The sequence below is a fragment of the Erinaceus europaeus genome, chromosome 17, assembly GCF_950295315.1.
Source record: "Erinaceus europaeus chromosome 17, mEriEur2.1, whole genome shotgun sequence".
NCBI lineage: Eukaryota > Metazoa > Chordata > Mammalia > Eulipotyphla > Erinaceidae > Erinaceus > Erinaceus europaeus.
This window is the reverse complement of record NC_080178.1, coordinates 11,575,590-11,601,388: the sequence shown is the minus strand read 5'-3', so window position 1 is coordinate 11,601,388 and position 25,799 is coordinate 11,575,590. Positions and strand designations below refer to the sequence as shown.

Below are 25,799 nucleotides of genomic sequence, written 5' to 3'. Positions count from 1 at the left end.
GCCCCCTCCCCCCCCCCCAGTACTTCTCAGCTCTGGTTTGTAATGGTGCTGGGGATTGAACCTTGAATTTAGGAGCTCAGGCACCAAAGGGTGTTAGCATAGCCATTACACTGCTCTTTCACTCAATATTTTTTTTCATAGGTTATATACATATATTATTTTCATACAAATAGAGAAAGATACAGAAAGTGTCACACACCAGAGCACTGTTCAGCCCTGGCTTATGGTGGGGCTAGGGGTTGAACCTGGGACCTGGGAGCCTCAGGCATGAAAGTCTTTTGCATAACCACTATTCTGTCTCCCCAGAAGCAGTTTGTCTATAATTAGAACCATCACGCTGTGCTAGCATCACTCTAGCACATTAATTAAAGCCAGGAATTGAACTCAGGACCTCACACTTGTCACCTCCCAGGCTGCCAATCATCTCATTTAGAGATTTGAACACCAAAGCCGGACTTGCCAAGAGTTGTCAGACCTGCACATACAAGTAGTGAAGCAGGTCTGCAGGTATCCTCTCCCACTCTTTCTTGCCCTCCTCTCCATTTTTCTCTGTCCTATTCAGCAACGACATCAGTAACAACAATAAAATAATAACCATGACGAATAGCAACAACGATGATAAAGACAACAAAAGGAAAAAAAAAAAAAAAAAACAGCCTCCAGTAACAGTGGAATCATGGTGCAGGCACCGAGCCCCAGCAATAACCTGGAGACAAAACAAAAAACAAAACCCAGCAGTGAAACTACACACATGATAGAATAATGTAGGGTATAACTCTGCTGTGTCCCCCCCCATAAAATAAACTGAAAAAACTGGCCCAGGCGGTGGTGCAGCAGGTTAAGCTCATATAGTTTGAAGCCCAAAAACCCACACAAGGATCCTGGTTGAGCCCCCACTCCCTACCTGATGGGATGTCACTTCACCCCCTTTCTTCCCCTCCTCTCTCCATTTCTTTGTCCTATCTAACAACAACAATAATAACTACAATATAAAAAAGGCAACAAAAGGGAAAATAAATATAAAAAAAATTAGGGAGCCGGGTGGTAGTGCAGAGAGTTAAGTGCAGGTGGCACAAAGCGCAAGGACCAGCGTAAGGATCCTGGTTACAGCCCCGGGGAGGTCTGCAGGTGTCTCTCTCCCAGTCTGTCTTCCCCTCCTCTCCATTTCTCTCTGTCCTACCAACCACAACGACATCAATAACAACAGCAATAAAAGAACAAGGGCAACAAAAAGGCAACCTCTGTGCATTACCAGAACCACCTCCTTTAACGCTGTACTTTGCAAACATTTCTAAGTGCTTTTTTTTCTAACCAGAGCACTGCTAGGCTTTTGTTTATGGTGGTGTAGGGAACTGAACCTGGGGCTTTGGAGCCTCAGGCAAGAGAGTCTCATTGCATAACCATTATGCTATTTACCCCCGCCCCTCTAAGTGCATTTTGTTAGGAAGATAATAATCACCTTGTATAGATCTTGAAACATGCAGAAGATTAATCAAAATCAGATTCAAAGGTTTTCTTCACAACTACCCAAATCAGCCCCTTAAACCTGATCAAATAATGACCACAACACATCAATAGAAGCCCCTATTTAATCGCCTCTGAAGGACAGGGATCCACAGTGTGCTCTGGCGGTGCCTAGTCCAACACATAGTTGTATTTCTCCAAGAATGTGCATTGCTTATACCCGGAAGGACACGCAAGCAGAAATCACAGGACCCACTTTGTTTGGAAAATGCGGTCACTGTGCCTATTGGGCTTTTCAACCCTGCGTTGGGGGCTGCGGAGCCCTCCCCTCCTACATCACCGAACCCCAACTGGCGGCCGACGCCGGGTTCAACGTTTGGAATGGAGAGAGATTTTATTAGTCGCTTCAGTTTGTCACATCCGACACCCGGGTCCGCAATGCAGAAGTGTAAAGAGCCGCCGGTACAGGGTTTGGGGGGGACGTGCTTCCCCGGCGCGGCCGGGAGAGAAGAGCCGCCCCGTGGCCCGTGGCCGGCACCCAAGGGTGCGGCAGGGGGGCGCTCAGGCTATCTCCCGCTTTCCATCCACTTTTTCCTCCAGGCCACGTTCTCCTGCGTGGCCGCTGCCTCCTGCAGGGTGGCCAGCACGAGCTGATTGCTCCTGGACCTGTCCTCCCGCTGCCGCCAGTGCTTCTCGGGCATCTCCTGCGGGCAGGAAGGGAAGGTCGCAGGGGGGACATCCAGCCCCCGGGGTGAGTGGGGGGGGGACCAGGCCGCCCACCCACCTCGGACACCTCCTTGCTCTCACCGTAAGCATCGTCTCCTTGCGTCGCTCCCCCGGAGTTACAAGAAGAAAGAGTGCGGAGCCCACGCCCGCTCCCGCGGCCAGCAGGACGCCCACCGTCAGCGACTTGCGCAGCGCCATGGCTGTGTAACCATCGAGACGCACTCGGGCCTCCCGCAGCCTAGAAAGTAGACACCGACAGCGCTCAAACCACAGAGAAGGCGCGGGGGTAGAGAGGCCCTGGCTTGCGGAAAAAACGGTTAGAATCCAGGGCGCATGGGCTCAAAGAGGCGGCTTCTTGCAGCTCCGGAGTCCCAGTGTCAGTTCCCCGAACCACCATAAGCCAGAGCTGAGCGGTGCTCTGGTGTGTATCTCTCTTTCTCTCACTCATGAAAGTAGAGAAGGAAAGAAAGAAAAGAAAAAGAAGTGGATAGAATTGAAAAAAAAAAAAAGTGTATTGAGACAAAAGAAGTGAGGGGGTCGGGCGGTGGCGCAGCGGGTTAAGCGCACATGGTGCGAAGCACAAGGACCGGCATAAGGATCCCGGTTCGAGCCCCCGGCCCCCCACCTGCAGGGGAGTCGCTTCACCGGCAGTGAAGCCGGTCTGCAAGTGTCTATCTTTCTCTTCCCCTCTCATTATTTTTTAAAAATAAATAAACAGAAAAATAAATATTAAAATAGAAAAAATCAAGAGGAAAGCGGGAGGTGAGAGAAGGAAACACCTGCACACTTGCTTCACCACGCCAGAAGTTCCCTCCACAGATTGGGACCAGGGGCTTGAACCAGTGTCCTTTCCCATTACATGTGCACTCAATCATTGCAGTCACCTGGTCCTCATGTTTACTTACTATTTTACTTGTTAAATAAATTATTAAAACCAAACGTTTTTCTCAATATGTCATATCCTTAGAACATATATAGCTGAGTTCTGGTCTGGAGAGGAAAACACATCTCAGTTTTGTGTTTTGACCAAGTCATGTAAATTCTCTGTGCTTAGGGTTTCTAGAAAATGTAGTTAAGAACATGGGTGGGGGTAGATAGCATAATGTTTATGCAAACAGACTTTCATACCCGAGGCTCCAAAGTCCCAGGTTCAATCCCCCATATCACAATAAACCAGAGCTGATCAGTGCTCTGGAAATAAAAACAAAAACAAAACAGTATCTATCTTAGGGCTGGAGAGACAGCATAATGGTAATGCAAAAAGATTTATTTTTATTATTTTATTTATTCATGAGAAAGAGAGAAAGAAACAGACATCACTCTGGTAAATGTGCTGCCAGGGATTGAACTCAGGACCTCATGCTTGAGTCAGTGCTTTACCCACTGCGTCACCTCCTGGACTATATGATTTAATTTTTTTAATTGTATTTAGGTATTGATCAGAAAGAGAGAAGGGAAGAGAGGGAGAGAACCAGACATCACTCTGGTACATATGCATTGGGGATTGAATTTAGGATCTCATGGTTGAGAGTCCAATGCTTTATCCACTGTGTCACCTCCCAGACTACTGAAGGTCCCAGGTTTAATCCCCAGCACCACCATAAACCAGTGCTGGGCAGTACTCTGGTAAACAAGAAAACAGTATCAATCTTATAGTTAAATGACCTTATATTTAAATCTTTTTTTTTTTTTTTCTTTTCATGTCAGACGGGTAATGTGCCGACGTCGTAACAAGGTTTATGGGTGGCACACCTCACGCAGTCGCATGACAACCCAATCATCACACTTATGAACTACAAAAGGATCAATTTAAATCATTTTAAACAGTGCCTAGCAATTAGTAAACATTATATAAACATTTGCTGAATAAGACACAACAAAACATCTGTGTGGGGGGGAGTTGGGCTGTAGCACAGCAGGTTAAGCAGGTCCTAGCAAAGTGCAGGGTCAGGCATAAGGCTTCCCACCTGCAGGGGAGTCGCTTCACAGGTAGTGAAACAGGTCTGCATGTGTCTACCTTTCTCTCCCGGTTTTCCCCTCCTCTCTCTATTTCTCTCTGTCATATCTGACAACGACAACATAAATAACAACAATAACTACAACAAGGAAAGGAAACTATTAAAAAAAAAAGAAACATCTGCGTGCGAGACTCAATAAGCAAATGAAACTCCAAATTCATTATCACAGCTCTTTCCTTCAAGTGTGTTAATCCAGATGCCCTCGTTGACTTCTACCCCCTTCGCTGTGGGGGAATGAATAGAAATAGAGCTGCTTTCCTACTTGTTGGATTTTCCCCTCCCCTGGAAGACCCATAATCTACTAGCATGTTATCCTCTCTTTAGACGTGATTAGGGACTGGGTTCCAAAGAAGATTAAACAGGCAGTTTCTGTGGTGCACTAGATACTGAGGTATTCTACTATTTCAACAACCCTACTTTCTTAGCACCTATGGCTCTCGAGCGAGAAAACAGTGAGGATGGACCTTGGAGGAGAGATAGCCCAGGGTCAGTCCAACATCCAGAAAGTCCTAGGCTTACCAACCCTTCCTGGAAAGAAAGAGAAGAAAATAACAGTGTGGAAAGTCACCAGGATAATCAGGTTAGTACTTTCCCGTTCTGTGTCCAGCTGGTGGTTCATTGTCCAACTGGGCCAAAGACTTTTACTGTCCCCACTTAGGAGGGCTCCAGAAAGCCTCACCTGCCTTCCATCGTGGTGGAAGCCTCTGACGTGAACAAAGAGGAGAGTGGGCAGCTCCCGTGGGAAGAGCTGCTACTGCTTGAGGAGGAGGAGGAGGAGGAGGAGGAGGAGGAGGAAGAGACTGAGGTCTTCCAGGACCAAAGTGAAGAGCCAGGTTGGTTAGTTGGTTCAGTAGGGCCATTTGTGACCAGAATGTTTTGAGCAGGACCAAAAATGAAAACTCAGCAGGTGCACTGGATTCAGCAGTGACAGACTCACAGGAAGTGCTCAGTGAGCTTCCCAGGAGGTGGCGGAGAAGCTGGAGCACCAGACTAGTACGTGCTCAGTGGTGAAGAAATATGTAAAGGTGGTGGTTTGGGAGATGGCACAGTGGATAAAGCATAGGACTCTCAAGCACAAGGTCCCAAGTTCTATGGCTGGCAGCACATGTGCCAGAGTAATGTCTGCTCTTTTTTCTCTCCTATCGTTCTCATTAATGAAGTCTCTAAAAAGAAAGAAGAGGGAGTCGGGTGGTAGCACAGCCGTTTAAGGACAGAGAGAAATGGAGAGAGAAGAGGAAGACAGAGGGGGAGAGAAAGACAGACACCTGCAGACCTGCATCACCACTTGTGAAGTGACTCCCCTGCAGGTGGGGAGCCGGGGGCTCGAACCAGGATCCTTATGCCGGTCCTTTTCCTTTGCACCACCTGTGTTTAACACGCTGCGGTACTATATGACTCCCGGGGCAATATGTTTCAATGTGCTTTTTGTTTTCAAATTATTACTATTAAGATTTTATTTATTTTATTAATGAGAAAGATAAGAGGAGAGAAAGAGCCAGACATCATTCTGGTACATGTGCTGCCAGGGACTGAAGTCAGGACCTCATGCTTGAGTCTAGTTTCTTAGCCACTGCGGCACCTCCCGGACCACTAAATTATTTTTTAATCATCTCTATTTGAGACAGCCAGAAATTGAGAGGAAGCGGGGAGATAGATAGGGAGAGACACCTGCATCCCTGTTTGACCATTTGTGAAACTTCCCCCCTTTTGTTGTCCTTGTTTATTATTATTGCCATCGTTATTGTTGGATCGGACAGAGACTTTTTTTCTGTTTTTTTTTAAATAATTTATTTCTTTATTGGGGAATTAATGCTTTACATTCAACAGTAAATACAATAGTTTGTACATGCATAACATTCCCCAGATTCCCATTTAACAATACAACCCCCATTATGTCATTCATCATCTTTCATGGCCAGGCAGACTTTTTAATTCAGAGATGGATACTAGTACTAAATTTCACCAGTGGCACTGCCTTGTGGTACAGGAATTCAATACTGAGTTGTATGTAACAGAGATAAATGGAGAGAGGAAGGGAAGACTGAGAGGGGGAGAGAAAGACACCTGTAGACCTGCTTCACTGCCCAACTCCCTTTTATTATTTTACCAGAGTAATGCTTGGCTCTGGCTTAGGGTGGTGGTGGTGGGGGGGGGATTGAACCTGGGACTTTGGTGCCTCAGGCATGAGAGTCTCTTTGCATAACCATTATGCTATTTTACCCCTGCCCCTAGCCTGTTTTTTGTGTTTGTTTGTTTTTTTAAGATTTTATTTATTTATAGGAGAAAGAACCAGGCATCACTCTGGTACATGTACTGCTGGGGATCGCACTCAGGACCTCATGCCTGAGGGTCTAATACTTTATCCACTGAGCCACCTCCCAGATCACTCTAGCCTGTTTATAGGCAAAAACATTACGCACACTTCCAATAACATTAGAAATCAGTTTCACTGTTAATCAATGTGCTATCTGACTTACCCTCCCTGCAGGCTGGACTTGGAGCCCCGTGGGCCCCAGATCTACTTTAAGAATCTTTAAGCCAGATCTCAGCTGGGGGCCAGAACAAGATACCTCCTGGAGTGCTGAGGACCAAGAAGCCTCCAACCCTTGGCCTCCTTGGGACCCAACAAGCTCCCATGTCTATAGAAGCCACTTTGTGGAATATTCCCATCTCCTGCTTCCCAGGAGCACTGAGGGTAAGCACTGATTTCCCTCCTAAAGTCCCCCATCTAAGTTTATGAAGCCCTTCTACCCACCCTTTCAATCTGCTGCTTTACAGGTGAGTAAAAAAAGATGAAGCTTTAGAGGTTAGTCCACTGGGTCATACAAGTCGGTCAAGGCTAGGATTTAGGAATCCTTACCTTTCTAGGATTTCCAGGTAGCTGGAATCCTTCTAATACCAGGTATTAAGTTTCGCTTTGCAGGCGAATAAGCAGGGACACTAAAAAATGAGAAACTCAGGACTGGGTAGGGGGGATAGCATAATGGTTATGGAAAGGGTGTCTACTGCCTGAGGATCCAAAGTCCCGGGTTCAATCCCCTGCACATTACTCTGGAAAATGTGCTGCAGGGAGCTGAACTCCAGACCTCATACTCTAACCACTGTACAGTCTTCCAGACCACCACTGTCTTAGTTAACAAGGACACTGCTCAGCTCTGGTTGATGGTGGTGCTGGGAATTGAATATATTAAAAGCTTTTTAAAAAAAAATTATCTTTATTTGTTGGATAGAGATAGTCAGAAATCAAGAGGGGCAGGGGAGATAAGAGGGAGACAGACACCTGAAGCTTTGCTTCACCGCTTGTGAAGTTCTCCCCATGCAGCTGGGGACCTGGTGCTCAAACCCAGGTCCTTGTGCACTATTAACATGTGCACTTAAGCACATACGCCACCACCCGGACAAGTTTACTATTTTATACTCATCTTATATTAAGGTTTTTTGCATAACCATGATTTTATCCCCCCAGCCCCGGTGCTTTACCTCTACAGGCTTTTTGCAGATGGGTCCCAGGCTCAATTCCCAGTACCACCATAAAGCAGAGCTGAGCAATCCTTTGGTCTGCCTCTAAATACACGCATTATCAGGGACCTAATGCTCTTGAGTCCAATTTACTGTATCATCTGCTGGGACCCCTTTTATCAAGTAAGCAAAGTAAGTGATTCCCCGGAAAGGGCCAAGTTCCTGCATAGAAACAGTCCAGCCTTGAGAACCTAGCTCCAAACAGGGCATGCGCACATCAGGATCCTCGTCTGAGAACTGAATCAGGGTCCCTTGAGGATTCAGAACCCTTAAGCATTCTGACAGCAGCTTGCAAGCTCTAGGCAGTCCACCCCGGGCAACAGCATCCCAGGTGCCCTTGTCCAGTACTAGCTGGAAGGACCCGGAGGGAGCCACTGATTCCAGGTTCTGGGCATCAGCCTGCAGGAAACTGAGGCGGGAGGAAGGGTGTGCAGGGCACAAAGCATTGTGCCCGTGGCCACCTGCCAGGAGGTTGTCCATGTGTGCCATGGCCACAGCAGAGAAGTCCACGCCCAAGATGTCCACAGGGTGAGGGTACTTTGTGTAGAGACCTGTGCACAGGTTTGAGGTCCCACAGCCCACGTCCAGCACCCGCACCGGATCGGTAACCCATGGCTTTTGCAGCAGGGGGACCAGGAGGCCTTGGACTTCCTCGTATCCAAAGAACCAGTCGAAGGTGGGGGTGTGGCTGGAACGGGGCTGGGAGTGAAGTTCATCCCAGAGCTGGCGGTCGGCCAGGCATCTACCAGCTAGGGAGCCTGTAAGCACGAGGGGAGGGCAGGTGTCACCGACTGCAACGTCCCCCGAACGAGTGGGGGCTGTTAAAGATCAGACAGAGGCACCCACCTCCACTCCCCGACGAGGTGAGGCGCACCCCTGCCGCCAGGGTTTCCGTACGCAAGATTCGGCGCAGCAAAGCCATCCGGGTCACAGCAAGGTCGCACTAACCCGGTAAAAACGTGACGTCCACGTTTAAGTTCTGCAAATCCTACTCCGAGAATAACAGTTCTAACCGCAGGCTCGTAAAGAAGCACGTGGACACACAGCCATTAAAGTAGCAATGACCTTTATTAGTTACAGTAAAACAAGGAGAGAAGGGCACTATCGATCGTGGCTGCGGAGGCGTCTTCCAAAGACCTGAAATTGCAAAGAGAAGGCGTGAGCACCCCAGGATAAGGCGCGCGGCGACCCCGCTGCCTCCCCTGTCCCCAAATTGCCGTGTCTCGGTGCTTGAGGATAGAACCGGCGGATTGGAAGCGGCCGGCACCGAAGACATGACGCCGAGGGGCCCGAAGCCCTTGCCCTCTGCCTCCGTACATTACGGGGAACGGGACTGCAACCCGATACCCGCCAAGAAAAGGAGGGTGCATAAGCCCGCATAAAACCGCGCCCGCCCCCCGCCTGGAACCTTAGGTGCAATACAGCAACCATCCACTCACAGGTTGGAGACTCCGAAAGGGTTTAGTTAAGCGCGCGGTGCCTTTATATAGACCTGAGGTCCGCCCCCCACGTTATGATTGGTTTATGTGAGACAGATCGGTGGGCGTGGCTTCCAGAACCAGTTACGTTAGGATGAAGGGGCGTGGTTTCCAAACCAGCTACGGCGAGGCGGAGGGGGCGTGGCTGGACAAACCAGCTACGTGGGGCGGAGGGGGCGTGGTCCCTAATCCACCTATAGTAGGACAGAGGGGGCGTGGCTTCCACAATCACAGCGGAAACACAGACCTGCGCCCTGAGTCCCCGGTGCAGCCATGGCGGGCCCCGGCGGCAAGATTAACCGACCCCGAACGGTGACAGTGGGAGCCCGCGTCTTGTCCCCCATGCTCTCTCTCGAGCCCTCAGATCTTTCCCGACGGGGAGTCGATGAGGGCTGGGGGGGTGGAAGAGGGAGAGCTCCGGGGTCGCGCGCGCTGCCTGTGTCTGACTCCCATCTTGTTCCCGGCAGGAGCTGAAGAAGAAGCTCTTCAAGCGCCGGCGGATGCTGAACCGAGATCGACGGCTGAAGCACCGGGTGGTCGGGGCTGTGATCGACGCAGGCCTGACCACTCGCCACCACCTCAAGAAGCGGGCGTGAGTGCAGGGCCTTCCCGCCTCTCCTTTCCTCTGCTCTGCCCAGCTGGGAGCCCACGCTTATACACAGAAACAGTGTCTGCATATGCACGTTTCTTTTCTTTTTTGTTTTTGCCTCTGCACATTTCAAAGCATTTTCATGAGTGTGCATGCCACCTATTGAGTTTTCGCCCGGGCGCACGTGGAAATTTGCATGTATTTAAGTTCCCACCCTCTACATCTTCCCATTCCCATCCATTTTTTTTTTTTTAGTTTTATTTAATTATTCCCATTTAGTGCCCTTGTTGCTTTATTGTTGTAATTATTATTGTTGTCGTCGTTGTTGGATAGGACAGAGAGAAATGGAGAGAGATGGGGAAGACAGACACCTGCAGACCTGCTTCACCGCCTGTGAGGCGACTCCCCTGCAGGTGGGGAGCTGGGGCCTCAGACCAGGACAACAGAAGTGGAGCCCTAGCATTTAATGGTATCTTCAGATAGTAGCAGAATTGAGTTTGTAGGAAATCCCATCAAGGTTTGCTAAATACTAAAGAATTGCTACTGGGGGAAAACAAAGAAAAACAACTACACATCTGATGTCAGAAATACTGAGGAAAGTTTCCCCATACAAGTCACCACTGTATACAAAAATTTAACACTTAAGTGTTTTATTTACTACTTAACCCCAACAGATGCATTGTTATTGTTTTAATATTTAATTAATTTATTGTTTTTTTAACCAGAGCACTAATCAGCTGTGGCTTATGGCAGTGTGGGGGATTGAACCTGGGACTTGAGAGTCTCAGGCACGAAAGTCTCTTTGCATAACCATTATACTACACCCCCACTCAGTTTATTTATTTTTAATGAGAGAGACAGAGCACTGCTTAGCTCTAGTAATTAGTGCTGGGGATTGAACTTGGGGCCTCAGGGGTTCAGGCAGCAAACTATTTGCAGGCCATTATACTGTGTCTTGAGCCCTATATTGCTTCTTAGAATGAAATAACATATGTTAATGTTCAAGGGTTAGAGTGATATGCCTCAACTCTTTCAGAACCTAGATTTTCTTTCTTTCTTTATTCCCTTTTGTTGCCCTTGTTTTATTGTTGTAGTTGTTGTTATTATTGATTTCATTGTTTTTGGAAAGGACAGAGAAATGGAGGGGAAGACGGGGAGAGAAAGATAGACACCTGGGAGTCGGGCGGTAGTGCAGCGGGTTAAGCTCACGTGGCGCAAATTGCAAGGACCAGCGTGAGGATCCCAGTTCGAGCCCCCGGCTCCCCAACTGCAGGGGAGTTGCTTCACAGGCGCTGAAGCAGGTCTGCAGGTGTCTCTTTCTCTCCCCCTCTGTCTTCCCCTCCTCGCTTCATTTCTTTCTGTCCTATCCAACAACAAGGACATCAATAACAACAATAATAATAACTACAACAATAAAAAAACAAAGGGGAATAAATAAATAAATAATTTTTAAAAAAAATTTTATTATCTTTATTTATTGGATAGAGACAGTCAGAAATCGAGAGGGTAGGGCAGATAGAGAGGGAGAGAGACACCTGCAGCCCTGCTTCACCACTTGCAAAGCTTTCCATCTGCAGGTGGGGACCGGGGGCTCGAACCCGGGTCCTTGTGCACTGCAACATGTGCGCTCAACGAGGTGCGCCACCACCCGGCCCAATAAATAATTTTTTTAAAGACATTTTTTAAAAAAAGAAAGACATGGGAGTCGGGCTGTAGCGTAGCGGGTTAAGCACAGGTGGCGCAAAGCACAAGGACCAGCATAAGGATCCCGGTTCGAACCCTGGCTCCCCACCTGCAGGGGAGTCGCTTCACAGGCGGTGAAGCAGGTCTGCAGGTGTCTATCTTTCTCTCCCCCTCTCTGTCTTCCCCTCCTCTCTCCGTTTCTCTCTGTCCTATCCAACAACGACGACAACAACAATAATAACTACAACAATAAAACAACAAGGGCAACAAAAGGGAATAAATAAATAAAATAAAATATTAAAAAAAAAAAGACATTTAAACAACAACAAAAAAAGACACCTGCAGACCTGCTTTACTGCCCCTAAAGCGACCTCCCTGCAGGTGGGGAGCCAGGTCAACTGGGATCCTTACTCCAGTCCTTGAGCTTTGCCCCGCCTGTGCTACCGCCTGACTCCCTGAACCTAGATTTTCAATTGTGTGAATAAATAGACATACACAGGGTGGGGGCAGATGCATAATGGTTATGCAAACAGGCTCATGCTTGAGGCTCCAACATAAACCAGAGCTGAGCAGTGCTCTTATGAAAAGTAAATGCACACACATACATATACATACACACACATATATGTGCAACAGAACCAGAGAACCCCTCTGCCATATGTGATGCTAGGGAATCAATCTTAGGAACCTGATGTTTGCAAATCCAGTATTAAAACCACTCAACCACCTGGGCCTTTTCAGTAGCCAGGTACACTCGTGTGGCTCGTCCAGGTTCACCTGGCTGTCTTTACTTCTACCTCCTCAGGTCCAGTGCACGTGCCAACATCACGCTGTCAGGAAAGAAGCGCAGAAAACTCCTCCAGCAGATCCGTCTTTCCCAGAAAGAGAAAACTTCCATGGAAGGTGAGATAGGGGCTCAGAGGTGGCGGGGGAGGGGGGGGGCAGCCTGGATTCATTCGGGTTTTGTAAATACTTCTTTCTCTCTGCTCAGTGGAAGCTCCTCTCAAGCCAGCCAGGACAAATGAATCACAGCCCAAAAGGCAAAAGAAGACAAAAGCCCCCCAAGACGTAGACATGGAAGACCTTGAAGATAAGAGCTAGGAGTCTCATCATCCTTTATATCAGAAGCATCTCAACTGAAGCCAGGAGGACCAGTGACTGTTTCAGAGGACAATGGAAAAAGCATTTTTCTTTCTTTCAAAGATCCCTCTTCCACAATGGTCTACTCACTGAGACAAAAAAGGAGACTGCCTAGCAGTCAACTCCATATGTAATAAAACCCTAGAGTTCTCATTGAGATGTGTGTGATTAAATGTAGGAAAATAGACAAGTTAGAAAGCAAGATACCTGCCCACCTGCAGGGCGAAAACTTTACGAGTGGTGAAGCAGGGCTGCAGGTATCTCTCTGTCACGTGGTGTGAAGCACAAGGACCAGCGTAAGGATCCCGGTTTGAGCCCCCTGCTGCAGGGGAGTCGCTTCACAGGCAGTGAAGCAGGTCTGCAGGTGTCTCTCTTTCTCTCCCCCTCTCTGTCTTCCCCATCTCTCTCCATTTCTCTGTTCTATCTAACAACAATAATGACTACAACAATAAAAGACAGCAAGGGCAACAAAAGGGAATAAATAAGTAAATCAAAAAGAAAGAGACCAGCTGTTGTAACAGCCCCATCTCCCTAGTAAGTGACACTCCAGTTTTCCATTTCTGACGAGAGCAGAGATACTTGTAGAGGTGGCTAGGGAAGTAAGGGACCTGAGACCAGTCCTGCCATTATGCGAGCAACTTGGGCAAATCGCTTCATGTCAAATGTGTCTCTGCTTCCTTTGCTGGGTTATAAATAATAATAATAAGGTAAAAACCAGAGCTGAGTAGTATTCTAGTTAAAAATAAAGTGAAGACCGAATGTTGCTTTTTCGATTTTTATTATGTGTATATTCATTAATGAGTGAGAATCAGAGTACTACTCTGGCATGTATATTGCCTGATGCCAGTGATTGAATTTATAATTGAAAGTCCAGGGAGTTGGGCTGTAGCACAGCGGGTTAAGCGCAGGTGACGCAAAGCACAAGGACCGGCATAAGGATCCTGGTTCGAACCCCGGCTCCCCACCTGCAGGGGAGTCGCTTCACAGGTGGTGAAGCAGGTCTGCAGGTGTCTGTCTATCTTTCTCTCCTCCTCTCTGTCTTCCCCTCCTCTCTCCATTTCTCTCTGTCCTATCCAACAACGACAACAACAATAATAACTACAACAATAAAACAAGGGCAACAAAAGGGAATAAATAAATAAAACAAATATTAAAAAAAAGTCTATAAAAAAAATTTCGGCAGAAAGTCCAATGCATTCTATACTGTGTCACCTTCTGAGCTGCTGTATTTTTTAACGTGGTGCTGGGGAATGAAACAAGGCCTTGCAATGGTCCAAGAGGTGGCGCAGTGATAAAGCTTTGGACTCTCAAGCATGAGGTTCCGAGTTTGATCACCGGCAGCACGTGTACCAGAGTGATGTCTGGTTCTTTCTCGCTCCTATGTTTTCATAAATAAATAAAATCTTTAAAGAAACCAAGGCCTGGCATAGGTGAACTGCCTCTCTCATCCAATTTTCCTTTTTTTGTTTTGAGATGTAGGAGGAGGGATGGAGAGTTGGAGAGAAATTAAGACGTAGCACACTGACCCATTAGCCATGGAATGCCCCTGTAGTGATGCTGGTGCTTTTGTATTATGTCAAGGATCTTACCCAGGACCTCATACTTGGTAAATCATAGACTTGGTAAATCAGACTGGGGGCCAGGCAGTGGCACATCTGGTTAAACACACACACATGACAGTACACAAGGAGCCAGGTTCAAGCCCCTGGTCCCCACCTGCAGGGGGAAAACTTCACAAGTGGTAAAGCAGGGCTGCAGGTATCTCTCTGTCTCTATCTTCCCCTTCCCTCTCAATTTTTCTCTGTATTCAATAATAAGTAAATATTAAAAATAAATGAACCGGGAGTCGGACAGTAGCGCAGCAGGTTAAGCGCAAGTGGCGCAAAGCACTGGCGTAAGGATCCCAGTTTGAGCCCCCTGCTTCCCACCTGCAAGGGAGTCCCTTCATAGGCAGTGAAGCAGGTCTGCAGGTGTCTATCCCCCTCTCTGTCTTCCCCTCCTCTCTCCATTTCTCTGTTCTAACAACGGTGACATTAATAACAACTACAACAACAATGAAAAGACAACAAGGGCAACAAAAGGGAAAATAATTATTTTTTTAATTTAAAAATTATATATTTAAATATACATACATATATATATATATATATCACTAGATGGGTGGCAATGGTGGGCTGGGGAGACAGCATAATGGTTATGCAGAAAGACTTTCATGCCAAAACCATTGAAGTCGCAGGTTTATTCCCCAGCACCAGCAAAAGTGAGAGCTGAGCAGTGCTCTAGTTTCTCTGTAACTTCATTTTAAAAATAATAAAATGGTACATGTGGAGGAGATCACACATTACAATGCTAAAGGACCCGGGTTCAAGGCTCAGATCCTTGGTGAAGCAGGACTGTAGATAGCCTTCTCTCTTAATTCTCATCCTCCTCCTCTTCTCCTATGTCTTCTCCCACTTCCTCCTCCTCCTTCATCATAGCACTTTTCTACTTTGGCTGATGGTGGTGCTGGGGACTGAACCTGGGACCTTTAATGCCTTAGGCATGAAAGTCTTTTTGCAGGACCCGGCAGTAGTGCACCTTGTTAAGCACTCATGTTACAGTGTGCGAGGATCCAAGTTCAAGCCCCTGATCCCCAATGCCAGGGGGAAAACTTCACAAGTGGTGAGGCAGGGGTGCAGGTGTCTGTCTCCCTCTCTATCTCCTCTCAATTTCTCTCTGTCTCTATACACATGAGTAAAATGACAACATCAGCAACAACAATAAAAAACAACAAGGGCAACAAAAGGGAAAATTAAAAAAACATTTAAAAAGAAAAAGGGCTATAGGCTGGGAATAAAAAAGCAAGGTTACAGAAGCCAAATGTAGCAAAGTTAGGGGTTTGGGGGTCTTAGCTTCCATCCACAGTTCAAAGTCAGAGAACTGGTAACTTGGTTACTATTGTCTCTTCCTTCACAGGTAAGCCTCAGGATCTAAAGGAGGATGAGGGGGACGGTGAAACAGGTCTAGGTGTCTGTCTTCCTCTCCCCCCTGTCTCTCCCTCCTCTCTCCATTTCTCTTTGTCCGATCCAACAAGGAACGTCACCAACAATTAACAATAATAACCACCACAAGGCTACAACAAAAAGGGCAACAAAAGGGGGAAAAATGGCCTCTAGGACCAATGGATTCATGGTGCAGGCACTGAGCCCCAGCAATAACCCTGGAGGCAAAAAAAAAAAAAAAGAGGGTGAGGTCATTCAGTGGCAGGAGTAGGGTTGGTTAAGCGCACATGGCACGGAACACAAGGACCAGTATAAGGTTCCCAGTTCAAGTCCCCTGCTCCCCACCTGTAGGCAGTGAAGCAAGTCTGTAGGTGTCTATATTTCTCTTCCCCTCTTCTCTCCACTTCTCTCGGTCCTATCTAACAAAAGATGACATCAATAACAAGAACAATAATAACTACAACACCAATAAAAAACAAGGGCAACAAAAGGGAAAATAAATAAATTTTAAAAAGGAGAAGAAGAAGCATTTAATGACTTTCTTTTTTAATTTTTTATTTATTTTTACCAGAACACTGTTCAGTTCTGGCTTATGGTGGTGTGGGGGATTAAAACTGGGACGTTGGAGTCTCAGGCATGAGAGTCTGTTTGCATAACCATTATGCTATCTACCCTCTGCCCTCTTTCTTTTTTTTTTAGAATTTATTTATTTATTCATGAGAAAGACAGGCAGAGAGAGAAAGGACCAGACATCACTCTGGTACAGTGCTTTATCCACTGAACCACCTCTGTACCACAGTGACTTTATTATTATTATTAATGTATTTATTTATTCATGAGAAATATAGAAGGAGAGAAAGAACCAGATATCACTCTGGTACATGTGCTGCCAGGGATAGAACTTGGGACCTCATGGTTGAGAATCCAGTACTTTATCCACTACACTACCACCCGGACCACCACAGTCACTTTCTTTCATTGATTTTTGTTTTTCATTTTCAAAACCTTGGACCACTAGTGACCCAAGCACAAAAAGTTATTTGTATAATCATTGTGCTGTCTCCCCAGCACAATAGAGAAATCTTTTTGTAGTTATTTACTTTTTATAAAGATTTTATTTATTTATGAGAAAGATAGGAGGATGGAGAGAGAGAAAGAACCAGACATCACTCTGGCATATGTGCTGCCGGGGATCGGACTCAGGACCTCATGCCTGAGAGTCCAATGCTTTAGCCACTGCACCACCTCCCAGACCACTGTAATTATTACTATTATTGGATAGGAGAGAGAGAAATTGTGAGGAGGTGGGAAGATAGAGAGGGATAGAGAAAGAGACACCTGCAGACCTGCTTCACTGATTGTTACATGACCCCCCCTGCAAGTGGGAAGCCAGGGGTTCGGGTTCGAACCTGGATCCTTGCCAAGTACTATGTGCACTTAGCCCACTGTGCTACTGCCCCCCCCCCCAAAATCTTAAAAAAAAAATTGGGAGGCAGGTGGTAGCGCAGTGGGTTAAGCCCAGGTGGCACAAAGCACAAGGACTGGTTTAAGGATCCTGGTTCGAGTCCCCCGCTCCCCACCTGCAGGGGAATCGCTTCACAAGCAGTGAAGCAGGTCTGCAGGTGTCTCTCTTTCTCTTCCCCTCTCTGTCTTCCCCTCCTCTCTTCATTTCTCTCTGTCCTACCCAACAACAATGCCAGCAATAACAGCAACAATAATAACTACAACAACAATAAAAAACATGGGCATCAAAGAGGAAATAAATAAATTTTTAAAAAGTTAAGTATAGGCCCCTTTTGTGCTGCACCTGGTTATGCTCACACACTACGGTGGGCTAGGACCCAGGTTTAACCTCCTGGTTTCCACCTTCATGGGGGAAGCTTTACAAGCAGTGAAGCATATCTTCAGGTGTCTCTTTCCCTCTCTATCTCCCCCCTCTCAACTTCTCTTAGTCTATATCCCAAATCAATAAGTAGATAAATATCTTTAAAAAAAAAAAAAAAAAGCAAGGTACAGTTCTAGGAAGTGGAATAGCTGGAACATGAGGTAGGCAGATGGTGGAGTTGGGGCTGTTGATGAGGTACACTAACTCCGCACGCAGTTACCAAGGCCCCTAGTGGGTGTGGAGGCCAATGGTCCCATTCTGGCAGACCCGCGGCTGGGGTGGTGCTCGTATGGATTCCCTCTGACCAAGGACTCTTTCAGCCCAGCCTCCAGTTCATTTCAGGTTTTATTTTCCTCCCTCTTTCGTGAAATTTCTTTCCAGTCTCTTCCTCGTTCTCTCTTTTAAAGAATTGATACATTGTCAGTATTGATTAAAATGTTTCAGCTTGGGGAGTCAGGCGGTAGCGCCTCAGGTTAAGCACACGTGATGCGAAGCGCAAGGACCAGTTTACAGATCCTGGTTCGAACTCCGGCTCCCCATCTGCAGGGGAGTTGTTTCACAGGTGGTGAAGCAGGTCTGTAGGTGTCTCTCTTTCTTTTTTAAAATATTTTATTTATTTATTAATGAGAAAGATAGGAAGAGAGAGAAAGAACCAGACATCACTCTGGTACATGTGCTGCCAGGGATTGAACTCAAGACCTCATGCTTGAGAGTCCAATGTTTTATCAATGGCGCCATCTCCTGGACCACGGTGTCTCTCTTTCTCTCCCCCTCTGTCTTCGCCTCCTCTCTCCATTCCTCTGTCCTATCCAACAACGACAACAATAATAACTATAACAATAAACAAGGGCAACAAAAGTGAATAAATAAAATAAATATTTTTTAAAAAGTTTCCTACTGCTTAATATTTATTTTTAAGTTATCTTTATGTATTTGATAGTGACAGCCAGAAATTAAGGGAAAGGGGGAGATAGAGAACAACAGAGGCGGGAGTCAGGCTGTAGCGCAGCGGGTTAAGCGCAGGTGGCGCAAAGCACAAGGACCGGCATAAGGATCCCGGTTCAAGCCCCGGCTCCCCACCTGCAGGGCAGTCGCTTCACAGGCGGTGAAGCAGGTATGCAGGTGTCTATCTTTCTCTCCTCCTCTCTGTCTTCCCCTCCTCTCTCTATTTCTCTCTGTCCTATCCAACAATGACAACAACAGTAATATCTACAACAATAAAACAACAAGGGCAACAAAAGGGAATAAATAAAATAAAAAAATATATATATATATATAAAGAAAATGGGAAAAAAAAGAATCTTTAAAAAAAAAAAGAGAACAACAGAGGCAGAAAGACACATGCAGCACTGCTTCACCACTTGCAAAGCTTTCCTCCTGCAGTTGGGAACTGGGGCTCAATCTTGCATCCTTGTGAATTCTAATATGTGTGCTCAACTAGGTGTACCACCACCCACCACCCCCAGTGCTTCTTTTTTGAAACTCCCCCTTTTTATTTATTTTTTTTAAAGATTTTATTTATTTATTAATGAGAAAGATATGTGAGAGAGAGAGAAAGAACCAGACATCACTCTGGTATATGTGCTGCCAAGGATTGAACTCAGGACCTCATGCTTGAGAGTCTAGTGTCTTAGCCACTGCGCCATCTCCTGGACCACTTATTTTCTTTTTAAAAATTATTTATTTATTTATTTGATATAGAGAAATTGAGAGGGGAGGGAGATAGAGAGGCGGAGAGACAGAGAGACACCTGCAGCCCTGCTTCACCACTCATGAAGCTTTCTCCCTTCAGGTCAGTACCAGGGGCTTGAACCCGGGATCTTGCACAATATAATAATGTGTTTGCTTAATCAAGTGTGCCACCACCTGGCCCCAACTCCCCCCTTTAAATTTTTTTTTTTTTTTTTTTTTTAACCAGAGCACTGCTCAGCCCTGACTTATGGCAGTTTGGGGGATTGAACCTGAGACTTGAGAGCCTCAGGTATGAAAGTCTCTTTGCATAACCATTATGCTATACCCAACCCTATATATATATATATATGAATTTTACTTATTCATGAAAATGATAGGAGAAAGAACCAGACATCACCCTGATACATGTGCTTCTGGGTATTGAACTCAGGACCTCATGCTTGAGAGTCCAATGCTTTATCCACTGCTCCACCTCCCAGACCACTTTTATTTTATTTTTAATAAGAGAAATACAGGAGAAAGAGCGGTGGGACTGGGGATTGAACCTGGGACTTCAGAGCCTCAGGGAACAGAGTCTGTTACATAACCATTCTGCTGTATCCACAGCCCTGAACATTTCCTATATTGGCTTTAAGATAAACAATTAAGGCAGGGGTAGATAGCAGAATGGTTATGAAAAGAGACTCTCACACCTGAGGCTCCAAAGTTCCAGGTTCAATCCCTGCACCACCATGAACCATAAAAGAGCTGGGTAGTACTCTGGTAAAAAAAACAAAGGAAGGAAAGAAGGAAGGAAGGAAGGAAGGAAGGAAGGAAGGAAGGAAGGAAGGAAGGAAGGAAGGAAGGAAGGAAAGGAGGAAGGAGGGAGGGAGGAAAGAAGGAAGGGAGGAAGAAAGAAAGAAAAAGAGAAAAAGTCTAACTGGGTGGCCGCAGTTAGCTGAAGTCCCATGGATGAGGTGGGCGGGGCTTGGGGCAGGCCGGCTTCCTCTTGTCATAGTCTCGGGGGCCCGAATAAGAGGCGGAACCAAAGTGCCCGAGTCCGCGTCATCATCGGATTGCTTTGCCTGAGAGGCCTCTGGTGGCTGGTTCCTCTTGGAGTTCACTTCAGCGCGCATGCGCTCCCTGCACTCTGCCGCTCCCGCCTCGGGCTCGGGCTCGGGCTCCGGGATGTCCGCGTTGTGCGACCCTCCCGGGGGCCCAGGGCCCCCCGGGCCTGCCCCGGCCACCCACGGTCCCGCGCCGCTCAGGTAGTCAGAGCCCCTGGCGTCTCGCCGCCCCGCGCCGACCCCCAGTCTCCTCGGCAGAAACCGGATCCTACCTCAAGAGCTCGCGTCAGGGTTCTCAGGGAGCCCCGGCGGGATCTCCTCCGGCTCTCAGGGGACCCCCTCGTCGGCACCCCGGGCCCCCGTGCCCGCCAGCCCTCGGCCCGGCCCTGCCACCCCTGAACCCCCAATTCCTAGTTACCCCGGGCCCGGCCTGGCTCTGCCCAGAGCGGCGGCTACCTACTCCCCAGCTGTTCGGAATCGAGGGGACCCGACTTCATGGAGTCCCCCCTCAGAAAAACCAACAAACAAGACAGCCCAGACCCAGAACCCCCAGAATGCCGCCTCTCTGCCTTTTCCCTCCAGCCGAGACCCCACCCCGCACCCCCATCTTCGGGGATTTATTTTGGAGGCAGCAGAGAGGACCGGCCCGGCGCGAGCAGATGCTGCCTTGTTTGGATGTGAGAGGAGGGGCCCTTCGCCTCTGGCCCCCCAACTTCCGAGACGAAACTGTTTTGTGTCAGGGGAAAAGGAAGGGTTGAAAGGCCTCCCCCTCATTTCTTTTCTTCTCCTCTCCTCTCCTCTTTCTTTTCTTTTTTTTCTTCATGTTTGTGCACCGAGAAACACCTTGCTTCCTATGCACTCTGAGGGTGCCGGGTGGTGGGCCATAGGGTGCAGCATAGGAGAAGATGCAGGTGTGGAAAGGGGGAGCCCCCCCTAATCAGAAAGCAGTTGGAATTTACCATGTTCTTGCTACTTAGGGTGAAATTTAGGGTGTTTGTGTTGGGGGGTGGGGGGCCGAGTGTTCAGGCTCCATAGATTTTTTTTTATTTTTTTTAAACACGTTAAAGGAATGTTTTACTTATGTTTTATTTTAACCAGAGCGCACTCTTCAGCTCTGGCTTATGGTGGGGCTGGGAATTGAACCTGACACCTCTGGTGCCTCAGGCATGGAAGTCTCTCTTTTTTTATTGTAAAGACTTTTTTTTTTTTAAATTACTTATTTGTTCCCTTTTGTTGCCCTTGTTTTATTGTTGTAGTTATTGTTGTCGTCGTTGTTGGATAGGACAGAGAGAAATGGAGAGAGGAGGGGAAGACAGAGGGGGAGAGAAAGACACCTGCAGACCTGCTTCACCGCTTGTGAAGCGACTCCCCTGAAGGTTGGGCCCAAACTGGGATCCTTATGCTGGTCCTTGCGCTTTGTGCCATGTGCACATAACCCACTGCGCTACCATCTGATTCTCAGAAATCTTTTTAAAAATTTTTTAGAAATTTTTAACCAGAGCACTGTTCAGCTCTGGCTTATGGTGGTGCAGGGGATTGAACCTGGGACTTTGGAGCCTCAGGCATGAGAGTCTGTTTGCATTAACCATTATGCTATCTACCCTCAGCCCAGGGACGTCTCTTTTTGCAAAAGCAATATGCTATATCAATATATAGCAATATGCTGACTCAGCAGCTATTTATTGAGTATTGCCAGACATCTAAGTGGAAGAAGATTCAATGTTAAAGATCACAGAAATGGTTACTGTCTTCCTGAAGTTAACAGTCTGATTACTTAAACTTGATTTCTTTTTATTTACTTCTTGTAGACTTTATTTATTAATGAGAAAGATAGGAGGCAAGAGAGAGAACCAGGCATCACTCTGGTACATGTGCTGCCAGGGATTGAACTCAGGACCTCATGCTTGGGAGTCTAATGCTTTATCCACTGTGCCACCTCTCAGACAACCCTTGGTTTCTTTCTGTACAATGGGGCCATAATAGTACCTACCTTATTGGGCTGTTGTCTGGTTTTTTATAATACGTGCAAAGTGCTTTAAAGAGAACCTGACACATTCTAATATTTAGCTAATATCGAAGGGGTTAAAGGGCAAAGTGGCATTTGTTGATTAGCCTGAACTAGATGTGATGCTTAAGTGCCTTATAAGCATTATCTTTTTTTGATTTTTTTTTTTTTAATAAACATTATCTTAGGGGGCAGAGGGACAGTTATTCCCATTTTACACAGACACTGAAGCTCTCAGAGGGAACAGAACTTGCCTAACATCATTTTAAAATCTGCTTCTCTTCTTTCTTTACAGTGCTCAGGAGCTGTCCCAGGAAATCAAGGCTTTTCTGACTGGTGTAGACCCGATTCTGGGCCACCAGCTGTCTGCCCGGGAACATGCCCGCTGTGGTCTGCTCTTGCTCCGCTCTTTGCCACCTGCTCGGGCTGCTGTGCTTGACCACTTGCGAGGTGTCTTTGATGAGAGTGTCCGGGCCCACCTGGCTGCTCTGGATGAAAGCCCTGTGGCTGGCCCACCTCACCTCCGCCCACCCCCACCCTCCCACATCCCTGCTGGGGGACCTGGCCTGGAGGATGTGGTGCAGGAAGTGCAGCAGGTGCTGTCTGAGTTCATCCGGGCCAACCCCAAGGCCTGGGCACCTGTGATCAGTGCGTGGTCCATTGACCTGATGGGCCAGCTGAGCAGCACATACTCCGGCCAGCACCAACGTGTGCCCCATGCTACCGGCTCTCTCAACGAATTGTTGCAGCTGTGGATGGGCTGTCGGGCCACACGCACCTTAATGGACATTTATGTGCAGTGCCTCTCGGCTCTCATTGGTAGTTGCCCAGATGCCTGTGTGGATGCCCTGCTGGACACCTCTGTCCAGCATTCCCCACACTTTGATTGGGTTGTGGCTCACATTGGCTCCTCTTTTCCTGGCACCATCATTTCCCGAGTTCTCTCCTGTGGCCTTAAGGACTTCTGTGTTCATGGTGGGGCTGGAGGTGGAGCTGCTGGCAGCAGTGGCAATTCTCAAACGCCCTCTGCAGACCCCTTCCCTGGATCTCCTGCTATCCCTGGGGACAAAAGGGTGCCTAAGATCGCGTCAGTGGTGGGAATCCTGGGGCACCTGGCCTCCCGCCACGGAGACAGCATCCGCAGGGAGCTCCTGAGAATGTTCCATGATAGCTTGGCCGGGGGCACCGGGGGCCGGAGTGGGGACCCCTCCCTTCAGGCCACAGTCCCCTTCCTCCTGCAGCTGGCGGTCATGTCACCTGCTTTGCTGGGCACGGTCTCTGGAGAGCTGGTGGATTGCCTTAAACCCCCATCTGTGTTGAGCCAGCTACAGCAACATCTGCAGGGATTTCCCCGAGAGGAGCTGGACAACATGCTGAACCTGGCTGTGCACCTGGTGAGCCAGGCCTCCGGGGCAGGTGCCTACCGTCTCTTGCAGTTCCTGGTGGACACAGCCATGCCTGCCTCCGTGATTACCACCCAGGGCCTGGCTGTGCCAGACACTGTACGTGAGGCCTGTGACCGGTTGATCCAGCTGCTGCTGCTGCACCTGCAAAAACTGGTTCATCACCGGGGAGGGTCTCCAGGGGATGGGATTCTAGGCCCACCCCCACCTCCTCGCACTGTGCCCTTTCTAGATGCTCTAAGAAACCACGTGGGAGAGCTGTGTGGAGAGACATTACGATTGGAACGGAAGCGATTCCTCTGGCAGCACCAGCTCCTGGGTCTACTCTCTGTTTATACCAGACCTAGCTGTGGACCTGACGCCTTGGGTCATCTCCTGAGTTGGGCCCGAAGCCCTGAAGAGTTGAGTCTGGCTACCCAGTTATACGCTGGGCTGGTGGTCAGCCTCTCTGGCCTCCTACCCCTGGCCTTTCACAGCTGCCTGGCTCGGGTGCATGCAGGGACTTTGCAGCCTCTCTTCACGGCCAGGTTCCTGCGCAACTTGGCGCTGCTCGTGGGGTGGGAACAGCAGGGTGGGGAGAGCCCGGCAGCCTTAGGAGCCCGATTTGGAGAGTCTGCTTCAGCCCATCTGTCTGACCTGGCTCCTCTGCTGTTGCATCCTGAAGAGGAAGTAGCTGAAGCTGCTGCCACCCTCCTAGCCATTTGTCCCTTTCCTCCAGAATCCCTGTCCCCTTCCCAACTCCTGGGACTGGTGAGAGCTGGAGTGCATCGCTTCTTTGCCTCACTGAGGCTGCATGGCCCCCCGGGTGTGGCCTCCGCATCCCAGCTTCTTACCCGCCTGTCACAGACCTCCGCAGCAGGCCTCAAGGCTGTCCTGCAACTGCTAGTTGAGGGAGCCTTGCACCGGGGCAACACTGAACTTTTTGGAGGGGAAGTGGATGGGGATGGCGAGACACTCTCAGTTGCCTCAACTCCTTTGACTTTTGCCTCCCTGTTGGACACAAACCGACGACACACCGCAGCTGTACCAGGGCCTGGAGGGATCTGGTCCGTTTTCCACGCTGGAGTCATAGGCCGTGGCCTAAAGCCACCCAAGTTTGTGCACTCCCGCAATCAGCAGGAAGTGATCTATAACACCCAGTGCCTCCTCAGGCTCCTGGTGCACTGCTGCAGTGCTCCTGGGGGCACCGAATGTGGAGGCTGCTGGGGGGCCCCGAGCCTGAGTCCAGAGGCTGCCAAAGCAGTGGCAGTGACTTTGGTGGAGAGTGTGTGTCCTGATGCAGCTGGTGCTGAGCTGGCCTGGCCCCCCGAGGAGCATGCCCGGGCCACCGTGGAGCGGGATCTCCGAATTGGTCGGCGTTTTAGGGAACAGCCCCTGCTCTTTGAGCTGCTGAAGCTGGTAGCGGCCGCTCCACCAGCCCTGTGCTACTGCTCCGTGCTGCTGCGGGGGCTGTTGGCTGCCCTCTTGGGTCACTGGGAAGCCTCGCGACACCCTGATACAACCCACTCCCCCTGGCACCTGGAGGCATCCTGCACCCTCGTGGCTGTCATGGCTGAAGGGAGCCTCTTGCCACCAGCCCTAGGTAACATGCACGAGGTATTCAGCCAACTGGCACCTTTTGAAGTGCGTCTGCTGCTGCTCAGTGTCTGGGGCTTTCTCCGGGAGCACGGGCCCTTGCCCCAGAAATTCATCTTCCAGTCCGAGCGGGGCCGCTTCATCCGGGACTTCTCCCGCGAGGGTGGTGGTGAAGGAGGACCCCATCTGGCTGTGCTGCACAGTGTCCTCCACCGCAACATTGACCGCCTGGGCCTTTTCTCTGGTCGATTCCAGGCCCCTGCACCATCCACTCTCCTTCGTCAGGGGACATAGCCTCTCCCAGACTCTAGCAGCCTAGAGAAAGGAGACTAAGGAAGGTGGAGGTGTCTTATCCTTGGCTGAAAGACCGCTGTCACTTTTTTCTTCACCACCTTTTTTTAAAAACAAAGCAAACAACAACAAAAACAATAAAATTCGCAGAGTTGAGAACACCCCAGTGCCTGTGTGTGATACTTAAGAGCCCGCAAAGGCCGATAGCGCCCGGCTCTGAAAGCCCCGCCCCCTCGCGCAAGCCCCGCCCCCAACGAGCATTGACATTGCGCGCTTCACCAATGGGAGTGCCGCCCGGCCACGG

General features: G+C 48.6%; 5 protein-coding genes and 2 non-coding genes across 7 annotated transcripts; 3 read left to right on the top strand and 4 right to left on the bottom strand.

The window, feature by feature from the left end:
• Nucleotides 1-1,571: 1,571 nt before the first annotated feature.
• On the bottom strand, nt 1,572-2,427 carry LOC103116510 (ubiquinol-cytochrome-c reductase complex assembly factor 3). The gene is made up of 2 exons (XM_016189671.2): nt 2,272-2,427; nt 1,572-2,168 (listed from the first exon to the last, which is right to left on the bottom strand). Exons 1-2 carry the CDS (start codon nt 2,386-2,388, stop codon nt 2,031-2,033), a joined length of 255 nt encoding a protein of 84 aa, XP_016045157.1. The 5' UTR covers nt 2,389-2,427; the 3' UTR covers nt 1,572-2,030.
• A 1,464-nt stretch (nt 2,428-3,891) lies between these two features.
• LOC132534220 (small nucleolar RNA U13) lies at nt 3,892-3,995 on the bottom strand. Its single transcript, XR_009545889.1, has one exon. It is a non-coding gene; the product is annotated as a small nucleolar RNA U13 (small nucleolar RNA).
• Nucleotides 3,996-4,638: 643 nt separating this feature from the next.
• On the top strand, nt 4,639-6,914 carry LBHD1 (LBH domain containing 1). Its single transcript, XM_060175754.1, has 3 exons — nt 4,639-4,788; nt 4,867-5,041; nt 6,688-6,914. The coding sequence occupies exons 1-3, from the start codon at nt 4,639-4,641 to the stop codon at nt 6,912-6,914; spliced, it is 552 nt and encodes a 183-aa protein (XP_060031737.1).
• A 498-nt stretch (nt 6,915-7,412) lies between these two features.
• Nucleotides 7,413-8,690, bottom strand: CSKMT (citrate synthase lysine methyltransferase). Its single transcript, XM_016189693.2, has 2 exons — nt 8,574-8,690; nt 7,413-8,485 (listed from the first exon to the last, which is right to left on the bottom strand). Exons 1-2 carry the CDS (start codon nt 8,647-8,649, stop codon nt 7,797-7,799), a joined length of 765 nt encoding a protein of 254 aa, XP_016045179.2. The 5' UTR covers nt 8,650-8,690; the 3' UTR covers nt 7,413-7,796.
• A 253-nt stretch (nt 8,691-8,943) lies between these two features.
• Nucleotides 8,944-9,091, bottom strand: LOC132534162 (small nucleolar RNA SNORA57). Its single transcript, XR_009545835.1, has one exon. It is a non-coding gene; the product is annotated as a small nucleolar RNA SNORA57 (small nucleolar RNA).
• Nucleotides 9,092-9,370: 279 nt separating this feature from the next.
• On the top strand, nt 9,371-12,774 carry C17H11orf98 (chromosome 17 C11orf98 homolog). The gene is made up of 4 exons (XM_007526347.3): nt 9,371-9,517; nt 9,673-9,797; nt 12,283-12,380; nt 12,469-12,774. The coding sequence occupies exons 1-4, from the start codon at nt 9,479-9,481 to the stop codon at nt 12,576-12,578; spliced, it is 372 nt and encodes a 123-aa protein (XP_007526409.1). The 5' UTR covers nt 9,371-9,478; the 3' UTR covers nt 12,579-12,774.
• A 7,501-nt stretch (nt 12,775-20,275) lies between these two features.
• Nucleotides 20,276-25,656, top strand: INTS5 (integrator complex subunit 5). Its single transcript, XM_007526346.3, has 2 exons — nt 20,276-20,422; nt 22,522-25,656. The coding sequence occupies exons 1-2, from the start codon at nt 20,289-20,291 to the stop codon at nt 25,496-25,498; spliced, it is 3,111 nt and encodes a 1,036-aa protein (XP_007526408.2). The 5' UTR covers nt 20,276-20,288; the 3' UTR covers nt 25,499-25,656.
• The last annotated feature ends 143 nt before the right edge of the window (nt 25,657-25,799 follow it).